Source organism: Motacilla alba, chromosome 3 (assembly GCF_015832195.1).
Source record: "Motacilla alba alba isolate MOTALB_02 chromosome 3, Motacilla_alba_V1.0_pri, whole genome shotgun sequence".
Taxonomy (NCBI): Eukaryota; Metazoa; Chordata; class Aves; order Passeriformes; family Motacillidae; genus Motacilla; species Motacilla alba.
In genome coordinates, this window is record NC_052018.1 from 60,632,659 (window position 1) to 60,653,665 (window position 21,007).

Sequence of the window (21,007 nt, forward strand, 5' to 3'; positions counted from 1 at the left end):
CCTAGTCCAATTCTGTGAAACCATTTCCTACAAAAATAATAAATGGCTTTGGCTCCACACTTCTGTGTGTCTGGGATACAACACAGGAGCATACAGTACAGAAGATTAATTTTAATTTTTTATTAAATCTCGGCATTTTCCTGTCCCAAGAATTACATTTTGAAAAAGCAGAGTGAGGATGAAATTTGTTACTGAAAGAATCTCTTTGGTTTGTATTTGGGCAACATATAGCTCAGGGGCTAATGAAGCTCTGGTCTATGACCTGAGCATCAGATTGCTGCCACAGCAAAATGTCCCTTAAATGCACTCTGGAGAGCAGTCGGATGCTGTAGTCAGTTGGATCTTTTAAGACTGGGGCATAGAAAACCTTCCTGTGAATCAGTAAAATGTCTCAGAAATGCATCCTGTCTTCCTAACCTTTCCTACTCAATTCAGCAGTAAAGCTGTTCTGTTGGGGTATAACAAAGAGAGAAATCGGTACTGAATTTGTTTGAACTGCAACCCCAGAGCTTCACTGTAAGTTAAATCCCCTTTTGCTTGTGATAAAGTAGTATGTATTGAGTATTTGTGCTTTTAATGTTGGACTCATTTCACAAAAGCACTTTGCTGTCTAGTTCCCACTGATTTTAATACTAGATTTTAATTTAAATGGTGGCAGTTAAGGATGCCCTGCATATCTTGAGAGTCTGGACCTCTGAATCCAGACCCATGTATGCAAGAGTCTGTGGAGCAAAGACTTTTAAATATCAACTGTATCTTACTGAAGTCTCCTAGGTTAAATAGTTCAGAGGAATTCAGATCAACACATTTAAATTGTCTGCAGAAGAATAGCTTGATAGTTAAGTGCACTTGTAAAAAATTCTAGAGCTATTCTAAGATGCTCTTTATAATACAGTGAATCTGATCTATGTCTAAAGCAGAGAGCAAAGCTAACAGGTAGTTCTCAAATCTCCCTCTTCTTAGTTTGCCTAGAAATGGCAAGATCTCAGAGCACTTTGTTCAGCAAACCTGAACAAAGTGGACCAGAGTTTCAGCAGTAAGTATGAACATCTGTCTTTGGCAGGTTGTTAGTCAGTTTTTTTATACTTTATCTTCATTACACTTTTTTTTCCCCTCTTGATTCCTGTTACAGCATTTTTTTTCTCATGCATTAGAGATGTTGTCTCTCTTGGTACAATTCTACTCTGCCAAGGGGGAGTTGGAATCAAAAATCCCTCAGATATGGAGGGGAGGAGTTGTTCAGTAGTACTGTGCAGTCGCTGTTGCCAGGCTTGTACCCACTTGAAAAGTGTGGGCTCTTGAACTTGGCTGCCTGACACGTCCAGCTGATGTGGGCTGGCCTAGCATCTGCTGCATTCATTGTGTTTAATGCTGCATCCATCTGTTTTCTGTCAAAGCCACTGCCAACAAATTACTAATCTATTAGAGAAACATGGAAATAAGATTGCACTCCTCATTCCTGGCAATTCCTCTTGTATTTTGTTTGGCTTTTATTTTGCCTCTTTTTTTTTTCTTTTTTTTTTTTTTTTCTTTTTTTTTGTGGTCTGGGAAAGGTATAAGAATAGCTAGTACTTGAGGTATTGAGGAAATGCTTAGGGAAAGAAAAAGATGGGAAAAAACATTGAAACTTGTTTTCCTTACTAAAAAGATACGACTTCCCTGTGCATCTTGCATCCCTGAAGATGAATGATTAGGAGCTATTTTAACTGAGCCACATATTTTTATGGAGAAGATTCCATTGTTTTTCTGTGTTGTGTGTATGCTGGGAAAGCCAAAGCACATAAGATTACATTTTTTGTCCCAATTCAAAATAGCATGAAAATAGCAGGAGTGTTTTAGCATTGGTGTTTGCTCCTCCACACATGCTGCTGAATGTACTTTGTAGACCCTAAATGACAAAACAAATTGGCTTTATGCAAATTGGACTGACAGTAGCTCCCAGTGATCATGATATATGATCCCAGTGATCATGAATATACAGTTAATAACAGTGGGTCTGCTGGTCTAGGGAGAGAATTTGCTTCACTTTTGTTACTAATAGCATGTACATAAGATGTGCTAACTGTATAATCTTTGAGTGCACATTTACACCATCCTGCTGTATCACTTTTTTTTTTTTTTTTGCACAAAGCAACTGGAAACCGAGAGCAACGTCCAAGTTGTTGCTGTTGCCTGTAACACATAGCAGAGCAGTGTGAAAGTAGTCAGCCCTTCAGCCTGTAGACACTTCTGCTGGGTCAGATGCATGGCTTGAGCCGGTCTCAGCAGCTAAAACTCTGGCTGGGGGCGATGGCTCACTGAACAGAGAATAGTCAGCTGCCAGCAGCCAAGCCCAGAAGAGAAGTGACAAGGCAGTCTTAAGACAGCATAAAGCTGAATCTGGAGCCTTTCATATCTGCTGAACCACATATTGGGGATCCTTCTGTGAGGACCCCCAGGCAGAAACTTGGATTTCAAAGCAGAAAAGGATGGTTGCTTCATTTCCTTGGGAAGTGTAGGTCTCATACGTTCTCGCCAAGGAGATCTTGTAGTAGAATGAGTCAGTTACAGACTGGAGAGAAGAAGATTAGCAAAAGCACAGCAGTAGGAGCATATGAATTAATTATGTGTGCATTCAAATGATGGATTAATATGTTTATTTTAAATACAAATGAGAGTTGGATGCCACCAACTCCTCTGCCTGGTAGCTGAGGCCTGAGGAGAGGCATGGCTGATCTGCACAATCACAGGAAGAGTCCAAGGGCTTCTGCCTTCAAATAAGCGTGGGAATATCTGAGAGTAGTGAGGAAACTCTGCTTTGTGGCATCCCACAGGGAGGGAATGGGTCATGTTTCCACTAATCTGGATGAGATGGAAATGAAGACAAGTCAAAACTGATGACTGAAGTAGTGCAATGTGATACGTTTCCTAAAATAGTTTTCTATCATATCTTTAGCTTTTTTTTTTTTTCCTCTTTCTCATGCTGCCTGGGTTTGTTTCTGTAACACTGCATGCTGTATACTCAATTTTTCTTGAGATTTCAATGTGGCAGGAAAATCAGCACTCAAATGAGTTAAGCTGCCGCAAGTGGAGCACTTCACTCTAGTGACAACACAGATTGGGTTCAGCCAGGTTTTCATGCTGTCCTTCATAAGGCACCTGCTTATATGAGCATCTTTGTACTGTTGCTGCTTACTTGTGTAAGACCAGTTTTCTCAGAGGAGTTGCACTGTAAGCTACCACTCCTTATGCTGACATAGCCAAACTGAACTTACTAGAAAAGCAGGATGGGGCAGGAGAGAGTAGGAATCTTTCTTGGAGCCCAGCAGTCATCCTCAGCAGTCCACACCAAGTCATCTCTGTCTTAAATGGGCAAAACAGTTAGGAGCAAGAAGCCTGTTGCAGAAAGACAAAGGAATGAGAATATGAAATTACAAAAATAAGATTCTCCCTTGAACTTATGTAATGGGCTTCTTACATGCCACACATCTCTCTGCTATGTAAAGAAGTTGTGTACGTTGTGCTGTGCTGTAACCCCTCTGGAGGCTGTACTTTTCTTAATTTCCTGTTGCCTTGTAACATACATTAGACAGAATATGTTTGAGGGTACATGAAAATCAGGTTCACAGGATCATTCAGGTTGGAGGGGTGCTCAAGAGCTGTTCTTGGCTGACCTTGTATTCAAATCAGGGTCAGATAAAGGATCAGACCAGGTTACTCTTGGCTTTATCCAACTGGATTTTGAAAACCTCCATGCAGGGAGTCTGCATAACCTTCTTGGGCAGTTTGTTCCACTGCCTGAGTGTCTGTCCTCGTGTAAAAGCGTCATCCTGACTTTGAGGTCAGCATGGGTCACTTTAGTTCACATGTGTAAGTTCTGCAGCTGCTAACTTCCTTAACAGAAACATTTGCTCAAAAGTTTTAATGTTTTTCTCTGTGCTTTTTATCATTTTGTTCAGGAAACTACTCCAGACCACCAACGTACAGCGGTGTCCCCAACACAAGTTACAGTGGCCCAGGACCTGGCATGGGTATAAATGCCAACAGTCAGATGCATGGACAGGGGCCAAGCCAGCCTTGTGGTTCCATGCCCCTGGGACGGATGCCATCAGCTGGGATGCAGAGCAGACCATTTCCTGGAAACATGAGCAGTATGACCCCCAATTCTCCTGGCATGTCTCAACAGGGAGGCCCTGGGATGGGCCCACCCATGCCAACTGTGAACCGTAAGGCACAGGAGGCGGCTGCTGCAGTGATGCAGGCTGCTGCGAACTCCGCTCAGAGCAGGTATGCATTCAGGTGAAAGGAGTTGAAATCAGTAAGAACATTTTCCTTGTCATTTCTGAAGTAACAGCACTATAGAGGTGTGTGAATGTGCATTTGTACATGTTCTAGCTATGCCCTTATCTCTGAAAGAAGATGGTGTGTCGGAAGAATACTTTTTCTTAGTAGTCTCTTTTTCTTGAGGAGAAAGCATGCTGTTGCCTGTTCGAATTATCCTCTCAAAAAGCAGTTGTGATAATGGTGATGATGGCCAGTTCTCGTTTGGTTCTTGGCATTACAGCTTTAGGACAACCCACAGGATTGCAGTGACATTCGGCAAGCCCCCTGCAACTTTAAACTTTTTTGAGTTTTTGTACTTTTTTTATCTCTGGTAAAGAGAGGGCCAGCATGTCCTCAGCAGCTTACCCCTGCCAGAGAGTCAGGAAGCCTGTGAAGCTGCCCATCAACTCTTGCATCTACTGCCCATGTTTTGAGCAGCAGGGCTGATGGCAGTTCTCTTCTGTGGGATGGTCTTACTCCCAAGCAGGCCTGCAGAAGGGGAGAGGAGGGCAGGCTGAGGGGAGCAGCTGGAGGGGAGAGGCAGAGGGAGACATAAAACAATCCGGACTTGATACCTGCCACTTGTGCATCCATAATAGAGAACCTGCAAACAGAGCTGCAGTGGTTGGAGCCCTCCTCTGTCTTTGTCTCCCTTTTGGGCTACATAGCTACATGTTGCCATTCGTATATGGGTTTTGGTAAAAGGCACTTTGCTGTCCATGTCATTCTTAAAATGACTGAATATTTGCAATTAATTTTTTTTTTCTTTTGTGAAATTTTTCAGATTAAGTAACATCCACATTTCCCTGGACTCAAGTAACTCCTGGCATATTTATTACCTTTTTCTGTTGCAAAAAGGTCCATAATGTTTGAGAATTACACAAATCTAGCTGCACTCTTCTGGTGAATGTGTTCATATGGGTGTGTCTTGCTCACTGCACTTATGCATATGCATACACAGATGCACATACATTCACCCAGATATTTATCATTCAAGACCAGTGTTTGTGGACACTAGAGTTGCTCTTATTCCAAGATGCAGTGTTAAACAAGAAATAGGAAGCCAGCGTGTCCCTGTATTTGTTAGTTTCTTGTGTTGAGAGCTTGAAAGGCAGGTGGCTACTAATGATAAGCAGCAGCAAACTTTTAAAACAATAACAGTTAATTTAGTGTACTTCATGTTCTTGCTCAGTAAAATAGAAACAGGCTCCCTTAAAACAGACCATACTCCAGCAGATATCTGTGAACCAGCAGTGCCTTTCTTCTGTTGGTTGTTTTAACAGACCTGTCTAGTAGGATTTATGGAAGTCTGCTTCTGTCTGTCTGGTTTAGGCTATAAGCTGATAGGTCAGGCACGAAGGAATAAATAGGCCATCACTGCAGCTGCAGGAACAGGATTTCTCTATAATCATAGAACGAAAGGAAAAGCTCACGTCTGTTGGTCTTGACAGCAAGAAAAGACTTTGTGTTTAAGTGGAAAGCATTTGGTTGTGATTCAACTTACATGTTGGGCATAGTGTGTGATGTTTGATCAAAAACTGGGTTAAATGATTACCATTTCTATCTCACATTTTCCTCCCATGTAAATTTTGTAGAACTGCTTTTTCTTTCTATCTTTGACCAGACAAAACTGCACCATTTAAGAGCATTCCTATCACATACTGCCCATTCCAGTGATCCGGCACCTATGGAAGAGCTGAGCAATCACTGAATCTCTATCACAAATACTGGCAAAAGGATTATTTATAAACTGCAAATTGGGAGGAACTTGTCACACCACTCTCATGGCAGGGGTTTGCAAGCACACTGTTTTCCTCTTTGATCTCAAGTCAATGTAGGGGAGAAAGCATAATGACTTTTGGCTATTCCTGCAAGTCCTCTTGACTCACGTATGGAAGGAATGTATTTGACAACAACTCCGATTTGTGATACAGATCAAACCCAGAGAGGTTCTGCTTCGGGCCACTACACATTAGGTCACCTGTTTATTCAGTCTGGGGCTGGCAGACACACCATTCACAGCACCCAAACTGTGGCAACACTCAGGGTCCCTCAGTGCACCAGCCTGACCAGTATGGGTAGGCAGCAGTGTGAACTGGACTTAATGTGGGACCTTGGCATTTTTTGAAAATGTTTGTGAACATCCCATCTGGCTGCTGAAGGAATATAAAAATCACATTAAAGATACAGAAATACTTGCATCGTAGAGGGGGTTTCAGTTTTTTTGGTTTCTTTTTGCTAACGCCACTGTAGCACACTAACCATCCGTGCAGTGAAAATCTGCATGTCACTCACTCAACACACCTTCATGGCTTTTGGCACAGCTCCATTTCCTTGTGCCTAAAGGGACATGAAGAACCTCATCAGTGAGGAGGAATGAGCTGTCTCCTTCCCTGACTCAGGCACCATTTTTCTCTCTTCATTTTTGGTGTTCTTGCCTGCAGTGGTGCATGCAGCCACATTTTCTGGACTTGGTGGTATTGTCACTACTGCCTAGGCAGAGAACTGCAACACCCAAAGTATGGCCCTTTTCTGAGAGATGATGTACTGCAGGAGTGATTACAGGGTTTCTTAACGGGTTTTGCAAGGAAGTTTTAGTACAGTGTAGTTGATTGTGCATGTATTTGAAAAATTAGTCTCTAGAAGAATTTTTATGAGCACTAAGTATCCCTTGCAAAGCATTTGCCTGAAGCGCAACCACTCTTTTCTCACCAGAGTCCTCCACACTGATTTCTGTAACCATATCACAAGTTACAAAACTGGGAGAAAATATCTATGTTGGCTCCCAGCCTGTTCCTCTCTCACAATCAAGCCCATCTTCACCTGAGATTTAACTCTTATGGACCTCCCTGCCATCCTGTTATTCCAGTTATTGCCTCTGTAGGAAACCTTAAATACCCAAATTATTGTTGCTGTCATGGCAGTTAATAAGTTTTAATTACCAGTTTTCTGTAGCTTCTAGTTTGGTTTTTCCCTTAATAACACTGTTCATATATATGTACAGAAAAGGCAGAAAGAAAAAAAATTAGAACACAAGTCTACTGGTTATCCAGTTCAAAAAACAAAGCTTAGTGAAATGGGAGAACACTCCCAGCACACTACTTTACCTAACTGGGAAGACGTCCACTCCTGTATGCCAACATGCATGCACAGTGCCCAGCCTTTCTCTTAGAATGTGTTGAGTTTATAAGATTCAGCCATGGAGTTCAAAAAGTGTTGGATTCTTATTACTATAAAACACCCTCCTCTGTGTAGAATTAAGAATAAAATCAAATGGTTGTGTCATAGTCATGGTTACACAGCAGTATTTCTGTTCAAGTTGGTTGTGATCCACTCACTTCAAGGTCAACTTGTTGACTCAGTAGCCAAGTATCAGTGGGGGAGAGAAATTCATCTTCAGCTGTTAGTCCTCAGGATCTGTCCTTTCCCAGCTCAGGAGTCTCATTTAGACACAGAATGCTGGTTTGCCTCTGTCTTGCCAAGCCACACTAAGCAGCAGCATAATATGAATGTAAATGGCATGCATCCGAAAAAAAAATCTCTTCCACTAGGGCACAAAATCAATGTTCATTAACCAGGGCAGGATGATCTGAGTGTCAGCCAGTTATACGTAGGTATCATCCTCAGAGCAGACCACCACCCTTTTCATTAGAATAGATTAAAATCATATAAATTAAAGTGGTGGCTGTGGAAGATACTGGGTTTACACCTTTTGAATTAGCCTTTGACCTCATCTTGAGATCTGCTTTATGTTAAGCTTAGATTAATTTATACAACTACATAATACCTTCCCTGTAACCTAAAATCTTATGATGTGCTAGGCTGTCTTGTGCATGCATGCCAGGGCTTCCCAAATGATAGCTGCCATGTCAGGCTAGAGAAAAGAAAGATGGTTTTAACATCTCTTCATTGAATCTCTTCATTGTTTCAGGCTACACCCAGAGTGTTCAAGCTTGCTCTAAGTAAAAGTTCACAGCAGGCAATGTTAAATAAATCTCTAGTACCTTCTGTGTAGTAATTCACTTTATTTTCAGGAGGAGAGTGTGAAGGAACTACAAAACAGTGCTTTCCTTTTTATATTTGTCTTTTCTTGGTCTCAGCATAACCATTGACTGGTGAGGACTGTATGTTGGAGACCTAATATATCCATGGAAGAAAGTTGGCATTCACTGAAACCCCAAGGGCTGGTTCTGCTGCAGGAGATTAGAACCCAGAGGAGACCTTAAAGGACCAGGTGGCTCCAAAAGATGTTTTATCACACTGTGATTCTTAGAACAGTGCATATATTTATAGTGATAGATAAATGTTCCTGTGTGTACAAAACTGCATCACAATAAGCCCTCCAGTTTTAAGCAAATGAGATACTGTTTTCCCTGTTGATGTGAAAGGCAGCAAATTTAGCCAATATCTTCTAGTAACAGCCAGTGTTGAGCTCCTCAGTTTGAAGATGCCCAGCTTGAACCTTTGCAGGACTATGTGTGCTCTGTCTGTGAGCTTCTGCTTCCTACAGCAAGTTCTCGGTTTAAAACTGATTATCATTTGGCACCCAAAGTCAACAGACATCTTTGGAGCTAGATGCTTGTCACCATCACTTTCAGCATCTCTTGTGCTAGCAGTGAGTGTCATTCTTAGCATGTCTTCTTAGCAGTTGAAAGTGTGACTGTAGTATATGGAAAGGTAAAAACATAGTTGTAAAATGGCTGGCTTGGATGCTCTTAGTAGTGTGGCCTTAGAAAATGTAATTCCATGCTAGCTGGCTGTAAAATGTGCATTCAACTGGATGCTAAAATGAGCCTTTTGTTGGTGCAACTACAGTTATCAATACCTGAACTAATTACAACAAAATGAGTTTTGATGTGCCTACATGAGGAGCAATCCTATCTTTGAAGGCCGCCCCTTTGACCTCAATGTACCTTAATATGATTCTCAGGATTGCATGTTGCAATTTTAAAAATTAAAGCAATTTTTTTATAGATTGAGTGAATTTAGAATTTGGTGCCATTGATTTTAGGGGAGATTCAGACCTAGTAGTTTATTAAACTGAGGAATTGGGAACAGGTTTTGCTATTTGCAACCTCTGATCATTTTAAATCCTGGCCATTGGGTTGCTAAATTGAGGTGGATATTTACTTTACCTTCTGCTGATCCCCACCTGTTCAGTATCTACAATAATGTGTGATGTTGCATTGCTTTGACATACTTCTAGGCATTCTAGAATGTGGTTCTGGTTCTAAATTGCTTAGCAACTGGTTAGATACCACAGCCTCATTGTAGTGTGGTGAGAAGAATTTAGTACATTTTTAATCAGTCATAAAACTCGTCAAACAAAGCTGCACTGGTATTAGAGAATTTCTGTTGTACAGAGAAACACAGTTAGTGTAAATCAGTTTTTAAAGTGCATTCTAGGTGTCTTCTTAGTCTGTGTGTGTGTATACATGCACTTGCACACTTGCACACATACAGGCACACTAACCTTCCATCAGCATTTCTCCCCTGCTATGTATGTATAATTCATAATCCCCTGTTGCTGGTGCCAGCAAAGCACTTTTTCTGTATTATTTTCTCCAACAGCAGGGTAATGCAGCACTGCTGATGGACTATAAGGTACTGGTGAGGAAATATAGTAATGGACATGGTGCATTAAAATGTCAAAAGGAAAAAGAAGGAGGCGGAAATGGGGAATAAATTTTTTAAAAAGAATAATAATATAAATAAAACCCAGAACTGTTTTAGGTGTTTTACATCCTAGTGCCTGTCAGTTTTGTGCAGTATTTTCCAGTCTGGCCCTTTTGATCTTGAAACTTGGATTTAAAATTCTAATTGTGATTTTGAAAGCTGCAGTTTTGTAGCAGGAAGTCTTGAAGGGCTCCAGTAAAACTTACCATCTTTAATCCCTGGAGAGAGTATATATTTTCCATTGTTTTCCCTTTTCCCCTTAAGCTTGGAGGTGCTGTTCTTCTCTGCTGGGAAGTTCGGTGGAGTGCAGGAAGGTTAAGTACTCATTCAAGTTTCTTTGCTTATTCAAACCAGGCTACTTCTAGATGAAAGGCTGCCAGCTGTGAAATCCCCAAAGTAAACTAGGCTAAGATAGGACTGGTAGCCATAATTGGAGCCAGTGCCTGCCTTATCTGTTGCCTTTGAAATAAGCCCCTGGCAAGAAAGGCTCTTTCTGCCGGGTTTTTTATTTAACATTCAGTCACACGGAAGGAAGGAGTTGCTCCTGTTCAAATTCAGGCCATTCACAGTTCTCTGGGCTCAAGCTCTGGCCATTTCCCCTTTGCTCTGCTCCTCCAAACAATCACAGATTTCCTTTAGAGATCTTGATGGGTCTACCTGAAATGAGCCCCACTTCACTGGATTAGTGCTGTTCTGATATCCTGGTGGTGCTTTCAATCCATGAAACTAAATTTGGCTTCCAAAATCAAGTCTGTGTGTAGTTTCAGCAAGTTGAAGTGGTTTTGCTTCTTGGCCTAACTGGTTGTATTGTCTCTGTGAACCCCAAACAGTCCCGTGCTGGCTCCACCTGAGGCTGGAGGAGATGCAGTAATAGCTGGAATATGTTCTCCCCCGTTAGGCTTCTGTGTGATTTAAGGGGTTAAAAGTCCAAATACTAATGCTTACTGTAACAGTAATGTCTAAGGAAGCTATTAACCAGAATTGACATATTTCTCTTCTAAAGGACTCGTGCTTCTTCCCTCTTCATGAGAAATAGTCATTTGTATCAAGCTGATTTTTTTATTATTTCTTTTTTCTTTTCCTCGTGTTTTGCTTTACAAAGCAGAATCATGTATGGGTTTTTTCTATAATGTATTAGGAGGGAGAAAGTTCAGCTCAGCTTATATGTATTTATTATTGTAAGGGGAGAGCTAGAAATCTTCTGTGATTATTTTATTTAAATGGAGATGCATTTTATGGATCAGCTCAAAATTGCTGATAAAGTCGTGTAAGGATTGGAAGAAACTTTACATGCTGAGCTAACCAAAGCCATTTCTTGTGGGAGACTAAGAGAAATACATTTTTATCTGGAATTTTGTTTTACTAAAAGGTAAATCCATCATTTTGGTGCCCTCGTTGTCACCATGCTGCGGAGCTCTTGCAGGCTACCAGTGATTTGGGGAGGCATTTTTTTCTTCTTTGGACTCATCAATCAAGTTGACTGCTGTATGCTGTTCATGCCATTAGAGATTAACCACAGACCTCAAGAGTCCTACTCTTTTCTTCCTTCAGAGAGTAACCATTCTTAAATTGTGAAAGAAGGAGTGTGTTGGGAAGAAAGCATGGTTTTTAGTCATGAATGAAAATTTTCACTTACCTCAGAGACATTTCTAATTCAATTATTATTGTGTCAAGATTATTTTTTGCTTGATTTGGTTGTTTAGGAGATTCATGGCTCTCTGTAGAAAGACTAATTATTTTGATACAAAATTGTAGTGTAGAACTTGGTGTAGCTTATTAACATTCTGCCTCTGGGTTGGATGTTACATAGAAATTCTGTACCTTAAAATGTGATCTTTAGAACATTAAGAATGCAGTACTTTATTAATTGATGTTTATAAAGTTAAATAAGGGAGGACCTTAGATTGAGTACTCTTTCTTGGGTGACAAGAACTTTTTCAGATGAGGAAACAGTTTTCACAGTCTGTCAGAAGATCTACTAGTTTAAATCACAGAAGTGGTTAGGAAAAAAAAGCCAAAACAAAGTGGAATAGCCATCTGTTTAATGGGACTCATGAAGAAAGCTAATTCTGTGGCTGTGCTGTGTGATTTGGCACATAACACTGTGCAAGTACAGTACTGTGATTGAACAGCCTGAGATTTTTGTGACAGAAAGGGAGGGACATAAAAAGTGGTAGGAGGGTTTCGGATTTTCAAGGCGGTTTAAGGTTTTAGGTTCTTTTACAAGGGTGGTATTTGAGAGAAAAATAAACCTTTTTTTTTTGAGCTATGCTGCCTGGGGAAATACAAATGGGAAGAACCCTTCAGTTTGTTGATGAGTTCAGATGGAAACACCAATTCTAGCTGGACATATAAGTAGCCTTGTAAGAATCATATTAAATAATAACCTAGCAGCATGAGATTTTGTTAATGATGGCTGGCAATCTTACTAACACGTTAAATACCTGTTGCAGTGGCCACAGTAGGTTTCAGGCATCTGAAACAAAGATGAAGAAAAGAGGCAGTTGAAATCATACAGGCATGTGCACTACATTGCTCTTGTGAAACTGTCCAGTGTGCCAAAGAGCCGAGACTGATGGTAACAGTGCTGGTAATAATATCAATAAACATATAACTGCTCCAAAGATAAGTGAGTGAAAACGTGGCTGCTGGAAAATCCCTCTGGACAACTTCCTCACCATGCTGATGCACATGCACAGTTGCATTCAGCATGCTGCTGTCAGCCAGATGACATTTCACTATGAAAAAATACATTGAAGAGCTGGCATGAAATGATCAGGCTTTTATTAGATTTTCGGTTGGTTGCTAGCACAGCGCGTTCCAAGGTGCTCAGAAGCAGCGTGGGGATGTGGCTGAATGTCGTAACAAGGTGGTGGGAGACAGCATCCCCAGGTGGAAGACGAGGGAGCTCGGGGTCAAACCTCTCCCAGGACTGTGTCCCACCAGAGGAAACTGAGTTAGTGAAACACAAAGTGTGTCCTTAGTTTCCTGTAGCTTTTTAGCACCACACCTTGGTGACCTTCTGGCTGTTCAAGTGCTGGGAACAGACTCTTACCACTTTCAAGTAATCTTTCTGGGAGAGAGTTCATAGGGCATTCTGACTTTTTAATACAGCTATTTATAAACATGCACAAAAATAGAAGGTGCATAGTGAGAGTCATATGAGTCATTCCCAATTTGACATCAAGTCACACCAGGCTAAATCACCCTTCTTGACATTCTGGTTCAGATTGACAGCATCATGCCATACAGGGCAAATTTCTTTTTTTCCCTGTAAACCCAGTTCATGCATGCTCCTGCTTGCTGGACAAATTAAAGCAGCCCTTTTTTGTGCATCACACACTCCACTTGGGTTAGGAAATGTTTCTCCTCAGTGCTCACATATCATATCTGAGGGGTACAGTTGTGCAAGCAGTTGCTGTTACAGCTGCTGTACAAATCCATATGTGGGGAAGGTAGACAGAGGTCACCAAGAGCGGAGCTCTGATGGGTTTCCAGGCCATTTGACTTGGCCCACTTTTCAGTTGTTCTGTGGTTTTTGTCACACAGCATTATAATTGTATTTATCCAATACAGGTTACATGGAGTACCAAGAGCTAAGTTTGTTCTTGCACTGATAAATTCAGATATGCAGGTGTTGCTGTACTTGCAAGAATGCTGTGCAATCAAGGGTTCCTTGTGGGTTTGAAGACTGGTGATCAAATGCTGTGATCACCATGAAATTCGGACCAAAACTACTTCAATTAACACAAAGGGAATTTTGTAAAAATAATATCAAATGGCTGCAACTTAAACGAACAAACAAAACCTACGGCACTTCACTATCACTAAATGTCTTTCAGTCATACACCCTTCTGTGATTAGGATCAAATTAAGCTAGGGATTTATTTTCTTTTTAACAGGCTTGTGCTGTGTCTTCCTCACTTTATTCAACTTTATTCAACTACTTTACTATTCTTCTGGCCATATTTTAGACCATTGCTAAACTTGGATCTCTTCTTCAGTTTTTACTGTCTGTAAAATGGGGTAGAGAGATTTATTCTGATCCCAGTATGCGTTCAACTGTGCAACTGTTGGGTAGTTGTGTTGTTATTAGCATTATTACTTATGAATTATATGTGCCTCCTATGTTGCTCTTCCAGAGTTTGATGTGGTGTGACACTCCTGTTTTGTTGGGCTTTAAATGACTACCAAGTAGATAGCCCATCAGGCAGATGTTTTCACTGGAAAAATGGTTAATGTGATGACAACAGCTTGTAAACCAACAGTAGGTTTTTGTGACTTCTTCTGAGTAGCTCAGCATTGAATCAGTGTGGTAGGAACAACTAATTTTTAAGTTCCTCCCCCTCCTTGATTGGTTTTTAGTCAAATCCAATGGAGATGATGGTAAAAGCACAAATAGTTGTGTAAATCAGAAGAAAGACAATATATTTAGAAAGGCTATTTCTGTTACTCTTTTAAAAAGTATTTTGCAGAACAATATTTGGATCAGCCAGATGAAGAAATCAGGCAGTGTACTTGGTCCAACTGCTGTGGATTACAAGGCGATTTGCACTATCACATAATTACAATGTTAAAATTTTTCCCCCATTTTAGCACTACCATTTAGGCCTGGTTGTTGAGAAGAACAGTTTTGTGTTAGCTCTGTGTACCTGCTGTCAGCAGACATGTACACACACACACCCCTCAGTACAAATACGGGTGCTTTTTCATTTACGTTCCCCAGTGTTTTGTCAGTGTATTTCAGAACTTAGGCCTCCCATTTTCACACAAGGAGACATGCACAGGTGTAAAATTTTTTCTTTAGCCTGAAAAATGGCAAAAAGTCTTGTGGCAGACCTGATACCTGTCACATCAGCAGCATTTGTGGTTGCTTTTCTGAAACTTTGTTATTACAATTGGTGAACTTCCCCACTGAACAGAGGAGGACATATAAGTCCAGGTTAGTATACTTACAGTAGCAACTAACAAGAAGAAGATACTTTGCTTTCACATATTATAATGTTAAATTAATTTGTTTTATTCACATGGGAACTGCCTTCAATGCCATTTTGTAGCTGCTCAAGCCAATATTCAGGCTTTGTTTGTCTTGGCCTTTGCCAAGAGTGCTGTGGACCTCCAGGCAGAACAAAGTAAGCAATGTTGGGGTTTATTTTCCCTTGCTCTCTTCTCCCTTCTTCAGTTCTCCCATATCCGCTGACAATAGAAATGGTTTCACTTCTCCAAGGAAGCCCATAATGCAGCAAGAAGGAAAATCCATAACAAAAGAGCATATGTATCTGCCTGCACATGTTTATGTGTAAATTCTCCAGGGAGAAAGCATTCACAGGTCTCACTCCTGAATTACTCTCATTATAATAACCCATTTGGTGTCAAAGTGTGACAGATTATAAGCGCTTAAGGCTAGTCCCAGCTCAAGACAGATTTAAATAAAGTACTTCTGGTTATTGTGCAGGTCAGTGTGTTTAAATAACAACCCCCCAAATCATACTTTGACATTTAAAAGAGAGAGGAAATATTGTCATGCTGCAGACCTGGCACAGATAAGCACAGGGCAATTTGGTCAGTACACTGTGATTTGTGAGTGCAGCCTAACGCAGTCATTTTCACAGTTTGTAATCAAGTAGCCACCTTAGCAGTGTGTCAGCATTAAAAGAAAAAATGTTCCTTTTAAAATGTTTACACAAATTACTCCCCTGAGGTGCTGCAGTGCATTCGCTGCAAAACTGATGTAGGTTAAAGATCTGGAGCAGAAATGGCAAACTTGGGGGCCTTTTTTTTTTTTTTCACTAGCCAGCTGCTCAGGTGGCCAGGTCACAGTAACAGGATAGCTTTTCAGGTCAAGCACTCAGGGCAGCAGAACTGGGAGAAATCCCCACGTTAGGTGCACGCTGTGTCACGTGTCAGGAAGTGCAGTGCCCAAGTGCCTAACTAACAACTGATAGGAGTTTGTGACTGCCAGGATTTGTGCAGTGTGACTCAATGCCATCTCTTCCCTGCCTGGGCTGTGTGCCCCATCTCTGCTCTTGTCCCTGTAGCATTTCCCCTTCAGCATCACCCCGTTGTGCCACATTTGGACTGGGGCTCCCCCAGCATTTGGCCAAGGTGGCCGTCTCAGAGCCTGGCCCTACCTCAGGGCAGGGTGCACGAGCTGAGGAGCTGAGGGAAGGCACATGTCTCCTAGCACCCTGCTTTGGAAGCTTCCTGTGAATCCCTTCCTTCCTTCAGGTGTATCTGGCTAAGAGGCTCCACTTGTGCTAGAGGGACCATAACCTGTGTTTACCCAGGAAGTAGCAGCATTCTGTGTGTTTCTCCCTGCTCCTTCTCCTGCATCTCTGTTTCATCTGCCTTCTCCTGTGCACTTATCATCCTCCTTGCCCTAAAAACCTTTGGCACCTAGTGAGGATGCTCCCAATCCTTTTTCCTTCTAAATTTCCTTCTACTGTCTCCTTCATTTCCATTTTCTATGGCCGAAAATCTCCTCACCTCTATCACCTCTATACTTGCCACCTCTGAAGCTTTCTTCTGTTCCCTGTACATTTCCATGTTGGACTCACCTCTTGTGCTCAAGCTGCCACAGGGCTCATTACAGAAGCTGGTTCACTTTTTCTGACTGTATGAAGAGCTTGGCTCTGGTGTTGTAGATTGAAAGAGCACAAAGCATCAGGTGCCTCTTAGGAAATCCACAGAAAGTTTTAGAACTTGATCTCTGTGTACACAGAACAACCTGAGCTTTGACATGTTTCCATATGAAAAGTCGTGTCTTCATTTGTTGCCTTGTTGAGAAGCATAATCCACTTCTGTCATTGTCCATAGGTAAACCACATACACATCTGAACTCATTGAATTCATATTTTTTCAACAAGAAGAGAGAAGGAAGATGATAGTATAAGTCTTGCATCAGGTGACAAAACTAAAGCACATATCAGGAAGTTCTGTGAAGCTCAAGGGCTGTAGGGTGACTTCTATGTCGCAGTTGGAGACAACACATAAACTTACTGAGGATTTCAGGACCAGTTAAAGGAAGGCATTTCAGTATGAGAGAGTGCTCAGCAGCTGTGATCACTCATGTGCTCCTGTGTACTGTCAGTGCTGTTCTTTCGAACAATTTCTTTGTTGTGCTTTTTTAACGATGACCAGATCTTGCGTGTCAACTCCTCTTTTTAAATACACGGACTTCTGCATTAGCTCAGAAGACACAATTAGATCTGATGCTACTTGTTTTGCAGAGAAAAGAGATTAAGTACAGATTAAGCTTGGGGTAGATTGCAAATGAAGGAAAACAAAAGATCAGAAGAAGAACTTCTTAAAAGGGAATGGTTTGAATTTGAGCAGTTGTATTTTGGACCCAGTAGTACACCAGACTGTCAACAAGCTAAGCCAACGAGCTAAGATCATAGGATCATTCAAGCTGGAATGGAACCTCAGGAGGAATGTTTAGTTCAACCTTCTCCTTATCAGGCTCATCTTAGAGCTTAGGGTGTTATCCTGTTGGGTCTTCAAAATCTCCAAAGGCAGAGATAGCCCTTTGGGCCACCAGATGTAGTCTCTCACTCTTTTCACTGGGAAAATGGTTTGTATCCAGTCTGAACTTAACGTGTTTTGACTCTTGCCCACTGTGTCTTGTCCCCACACCGTGCCCACTGAAAAGGCCAGTTTTATCTTCTTCCTGACCTCCTTTTAGGTGCTGTGGGGCTGCTGTAAGTTCCTCTCAACAGCTGTCTCTGCCCCAGGCTGAATGAGGTCTCATCCTTCAGCCCTTCCAGGGTGAGTGCTCAAGCCTTGGCCATGTAAGGGGTTCTCTGCTCGCTGTAGTTTATCATCATCTTTTCTTTTCTGGGGATCCAAAACTGGACATGATACTCCAGGTGGAGTCCAGTGAGTCCTGAGGAAGGAGGGGATGATCAGTTTTGTCCGTCTCCGATCTCTGCACCTTGTCACACAGCCCAGGATGTTGTTGGCCCTCTTTGCTGCCAGGGCAGACTGCTGGCTTATGCCCAGCTCCGTCTGCCAAGATGCCCAGGGACTTCTCAGCAAAGCTGCTCCCTCTGGTCAAATCCCAGCTGGCACCACTGCAGGGGGCTCATCCTTCCCAGGTGCAGGACCTTGCACTTGTCCCTGTTGACTTTTACAAGGTTCCTGTCAGCACATTCCTCCAGCTTCTCCAAGTTCCCTGAGGTGGCAGCCCTTTCCTCAAGCATAACAACTGGCTCTGGCACAAGGCATTGCTAAATTGTCAACAGAGTAAATAAACTGTAGAGAGCAAGCAGATTCCTCTCTTCCACTTTAAATCTCTTACAATTGCCAAGCTCTTCAAGATCTACTTGTAGCAGTAGAGCAGAAAAAAAATGTGTGGCCTTAGGTATTGTGTTTAAATGGATAGCATAATCCCAAATTTGTATTGGCCTGGCTGCTTGTTCTTCTAAATGGGGAAAAATACATTATCTGGGATGAAGGTATTGCAAGAGCAGATACTCTAGCTCAAACACAATGCAGGGTTTCTCTGACCAATACATTTTAATGTATTTGTATATGTTGCCTGCATGCAGAAATGTCAGGAGCTGAGGTTTCCTTCATTCCCTTGGAGGGTAACTGTATCTCACCATGAAGACATCTTTTTCATTATACTAAACTTAAGTGTATCTTTTCTTAATTTCTTCCTATTATTCCTAATTGCATCATCCCTAAGCAACCCAGCCCTTGGTGTTTATGTGGCAAATACTGTAAAATTGTATACTTAGCTGGGTTTGTACTGCTATAAAATTCATAGCCGGCCAGTTGAATTTTTGCCATTAGATGTCACTACGTGTACAGCAGACTGTTTTTAAAGGCTTGATTTTTATTTAGCATCCTGGAAAAATGGAGGAGGGAATTGGGAGATCTAGGAGAGAGTCTAGTACTGTAGTATGTTGGATATGCCTTAACTAAAAGCAGCACAGAAGGAAACATAAGATTTTGACTTAACTCCAACAACCAACAGATGATGCTGTGACCTTAAGCATATATAAATATGTTTAGCAGCTGCTGTGTAACATATTTATAAGTGTTTAGTGACCTGGAGGTTAATCAAAATGAGTTTGGTGATCTCAGCTCAGTTCTTAATGGACTCCACTTCATATTATAGCACTGATGCAGCACAATTTGTCACAGTCGGCAGTCTTTACTCAAAGGAGGCCTACTGTGGAGTGAGAATTAAAGGCTGAAGTAATACCTGATTATTTCTCCCTAAAGAAACTTTCCATTCCAAGCCATCATAGAGCAAAATAATATGTGGAGGAGCTCTGTACTGCTCACTGCACCCAATCTGATAATAAAACAGCATTTACTCTGACAGGATGTCCTTTCAGTGTTACTGAATTAGCTCATGCGTGCTGCGGTCAGGGCTTTGACAGGGGGCTGGGAAAGGACAAAGTCCTGCCAGGGATGGTGCTGAGTCTTTTCACTTGCTGGGCTCTTTCCAGAGACAGAGAGCTGTGTCTGTTCCAAGTGCAATATTACATAGGAGGATGAAAGGGAAAGCTATTGCCTTGCCCGATGAAATTTCAGAATTAGGTTCTGCCATTCAGGTTCTTCTGGGTGCAGAAGCAATTTTTTTAGACTTCAGTTGTTTTCTTGCTGTCCTGGCCAAAGCCTGTATATTCTTTTTATTTAATTTCCACTCTCCATCTAAACTGGAAATAGTTTCCTACTTTTTGATTTAAAGCTGTTGTACAGCAGTATGCTTGCATGAGCTGCAATTGAGATTGATGTCCATTGTGGGTAACATGAAATAGGTTGTACCTCAATTTGAGACAATGAACAGCCCCACAGCTTAGAAGACACACATGCTAGGAAGTAATACTATTGAAATATTAGTAGGTAAGGACCAATTTCAGCTTACCTGCAAGGTGTGTGTCTCCTGTGTATTTTTAAAGTAAAAGAAGGACATTAAAGAGATAGATACCTGTAGAGACTTGCCTTTTCCAGGATCCTAACCTTACTCCATAAAAGAACCTCTGAAAATCCATTACTTCTTTTTTAAAGTATGAAAATATGCTTGCACATTTTTTCATCTTCACTAGTAACTTTAGCCAGTAACAGAAAGGATCTTGCTTATCCAGCATAGAAAGCATTTTTCAGTTAACTGTATTTGCTGAAATATAGCAATTTTCAGCTAGAAAAGGAGGGGGGAGGGGTTTAAGATACAGTATTTACATAAGAAAAGCTTGGTTGTGTGACTGAAATCATTTATAGTTGTTGCCAAATGGTTCTACTCTTTTCCCTTTGTAATTTCCCTTGGAGCATTGCACCACTGTGCATTTTAAATCTTTTCCCTCCACTTCTTGTTGCAAGCTTCATCTGGGAAATGACATTGTATGGCAGTTATCTCCTTCATATCAAAAGAAAGCCTTCGCCTCTTTGCGAGAGTGAAGAAAAGTTTGTCTTCAGAGAGCAAAGGACAAAACTGACTTGGAAAAAGATGCTTTATTTAGATAACACGTTCTCTTTTCCTTTGAAGAAATTCACAGTGTGTCAAGAAAAATTAGGCCAAATAGTACTTTAATGGTCTTCCTCCTGTACTTCCTAAAAAAGAAATCTGCTTCTACCAATTGTGTTAAGAATCTGCCATGAGTTTGGAGAAGACAAGAAGCCATTGAAGTTACTCAGGGTTCTTGATTTAGGAGTTGTCTTTTTTGATTTGAATACTGTAAAATAATTAAAAGTAGAACTTCTACCAAAACTCATCTTGCTACCTGGACATTCAGCTTTCCCTTCCTGTAGGATGAAATTAAGTGCTTTGTTTTTTGTAAGGAAATAAAAGTTAACAGGTACTAAAGTTGTGTAAAAGGGTGGTTGCTTTCTTGTTTCTTGTATTTGGAAAAGCAGCAGAAATGTGCAGGGGGCACACTGAAGAAAGAGATCTGAGTTTTGTATTTTCCTATGTATTTTCCTATGAATATACAAGTAAGTATTTTTTTCTGTGTGTTTTTATTCATATGTATTATTTTATGTGTATAAGTGTTTTTCATATACATATGATAATACATGC

The 21,007-nt window shown here is 41.1% G+C and overlaps 1 protein-coding gene across 9 annotated transcripts in view; it reads left to right on the top strand.

Moving 5' to 3' along the window:
• ARID1B (AT-rich interaction domain 1B) overlaps positions 1-21,007 on the top strand; it is a 326,580-nt gene that overhangs the window by 262,516 nt on the left and 43,057 nt on the right. For all 9 annotated transcript variants that reach the window (XM_038133282.1, XM_038133283.1, XM_038133279.1 and 6 more), the window contains one exon: positions 3,939-4,266. In XM_038133282.1, coding sequence (XP_037989210.1) covers positions 3,939-4,266 — 328 coding nt within the window. The remainder of the gene's footprint in view (positions 1-3,938; positions 4,267-21,007) is intronic.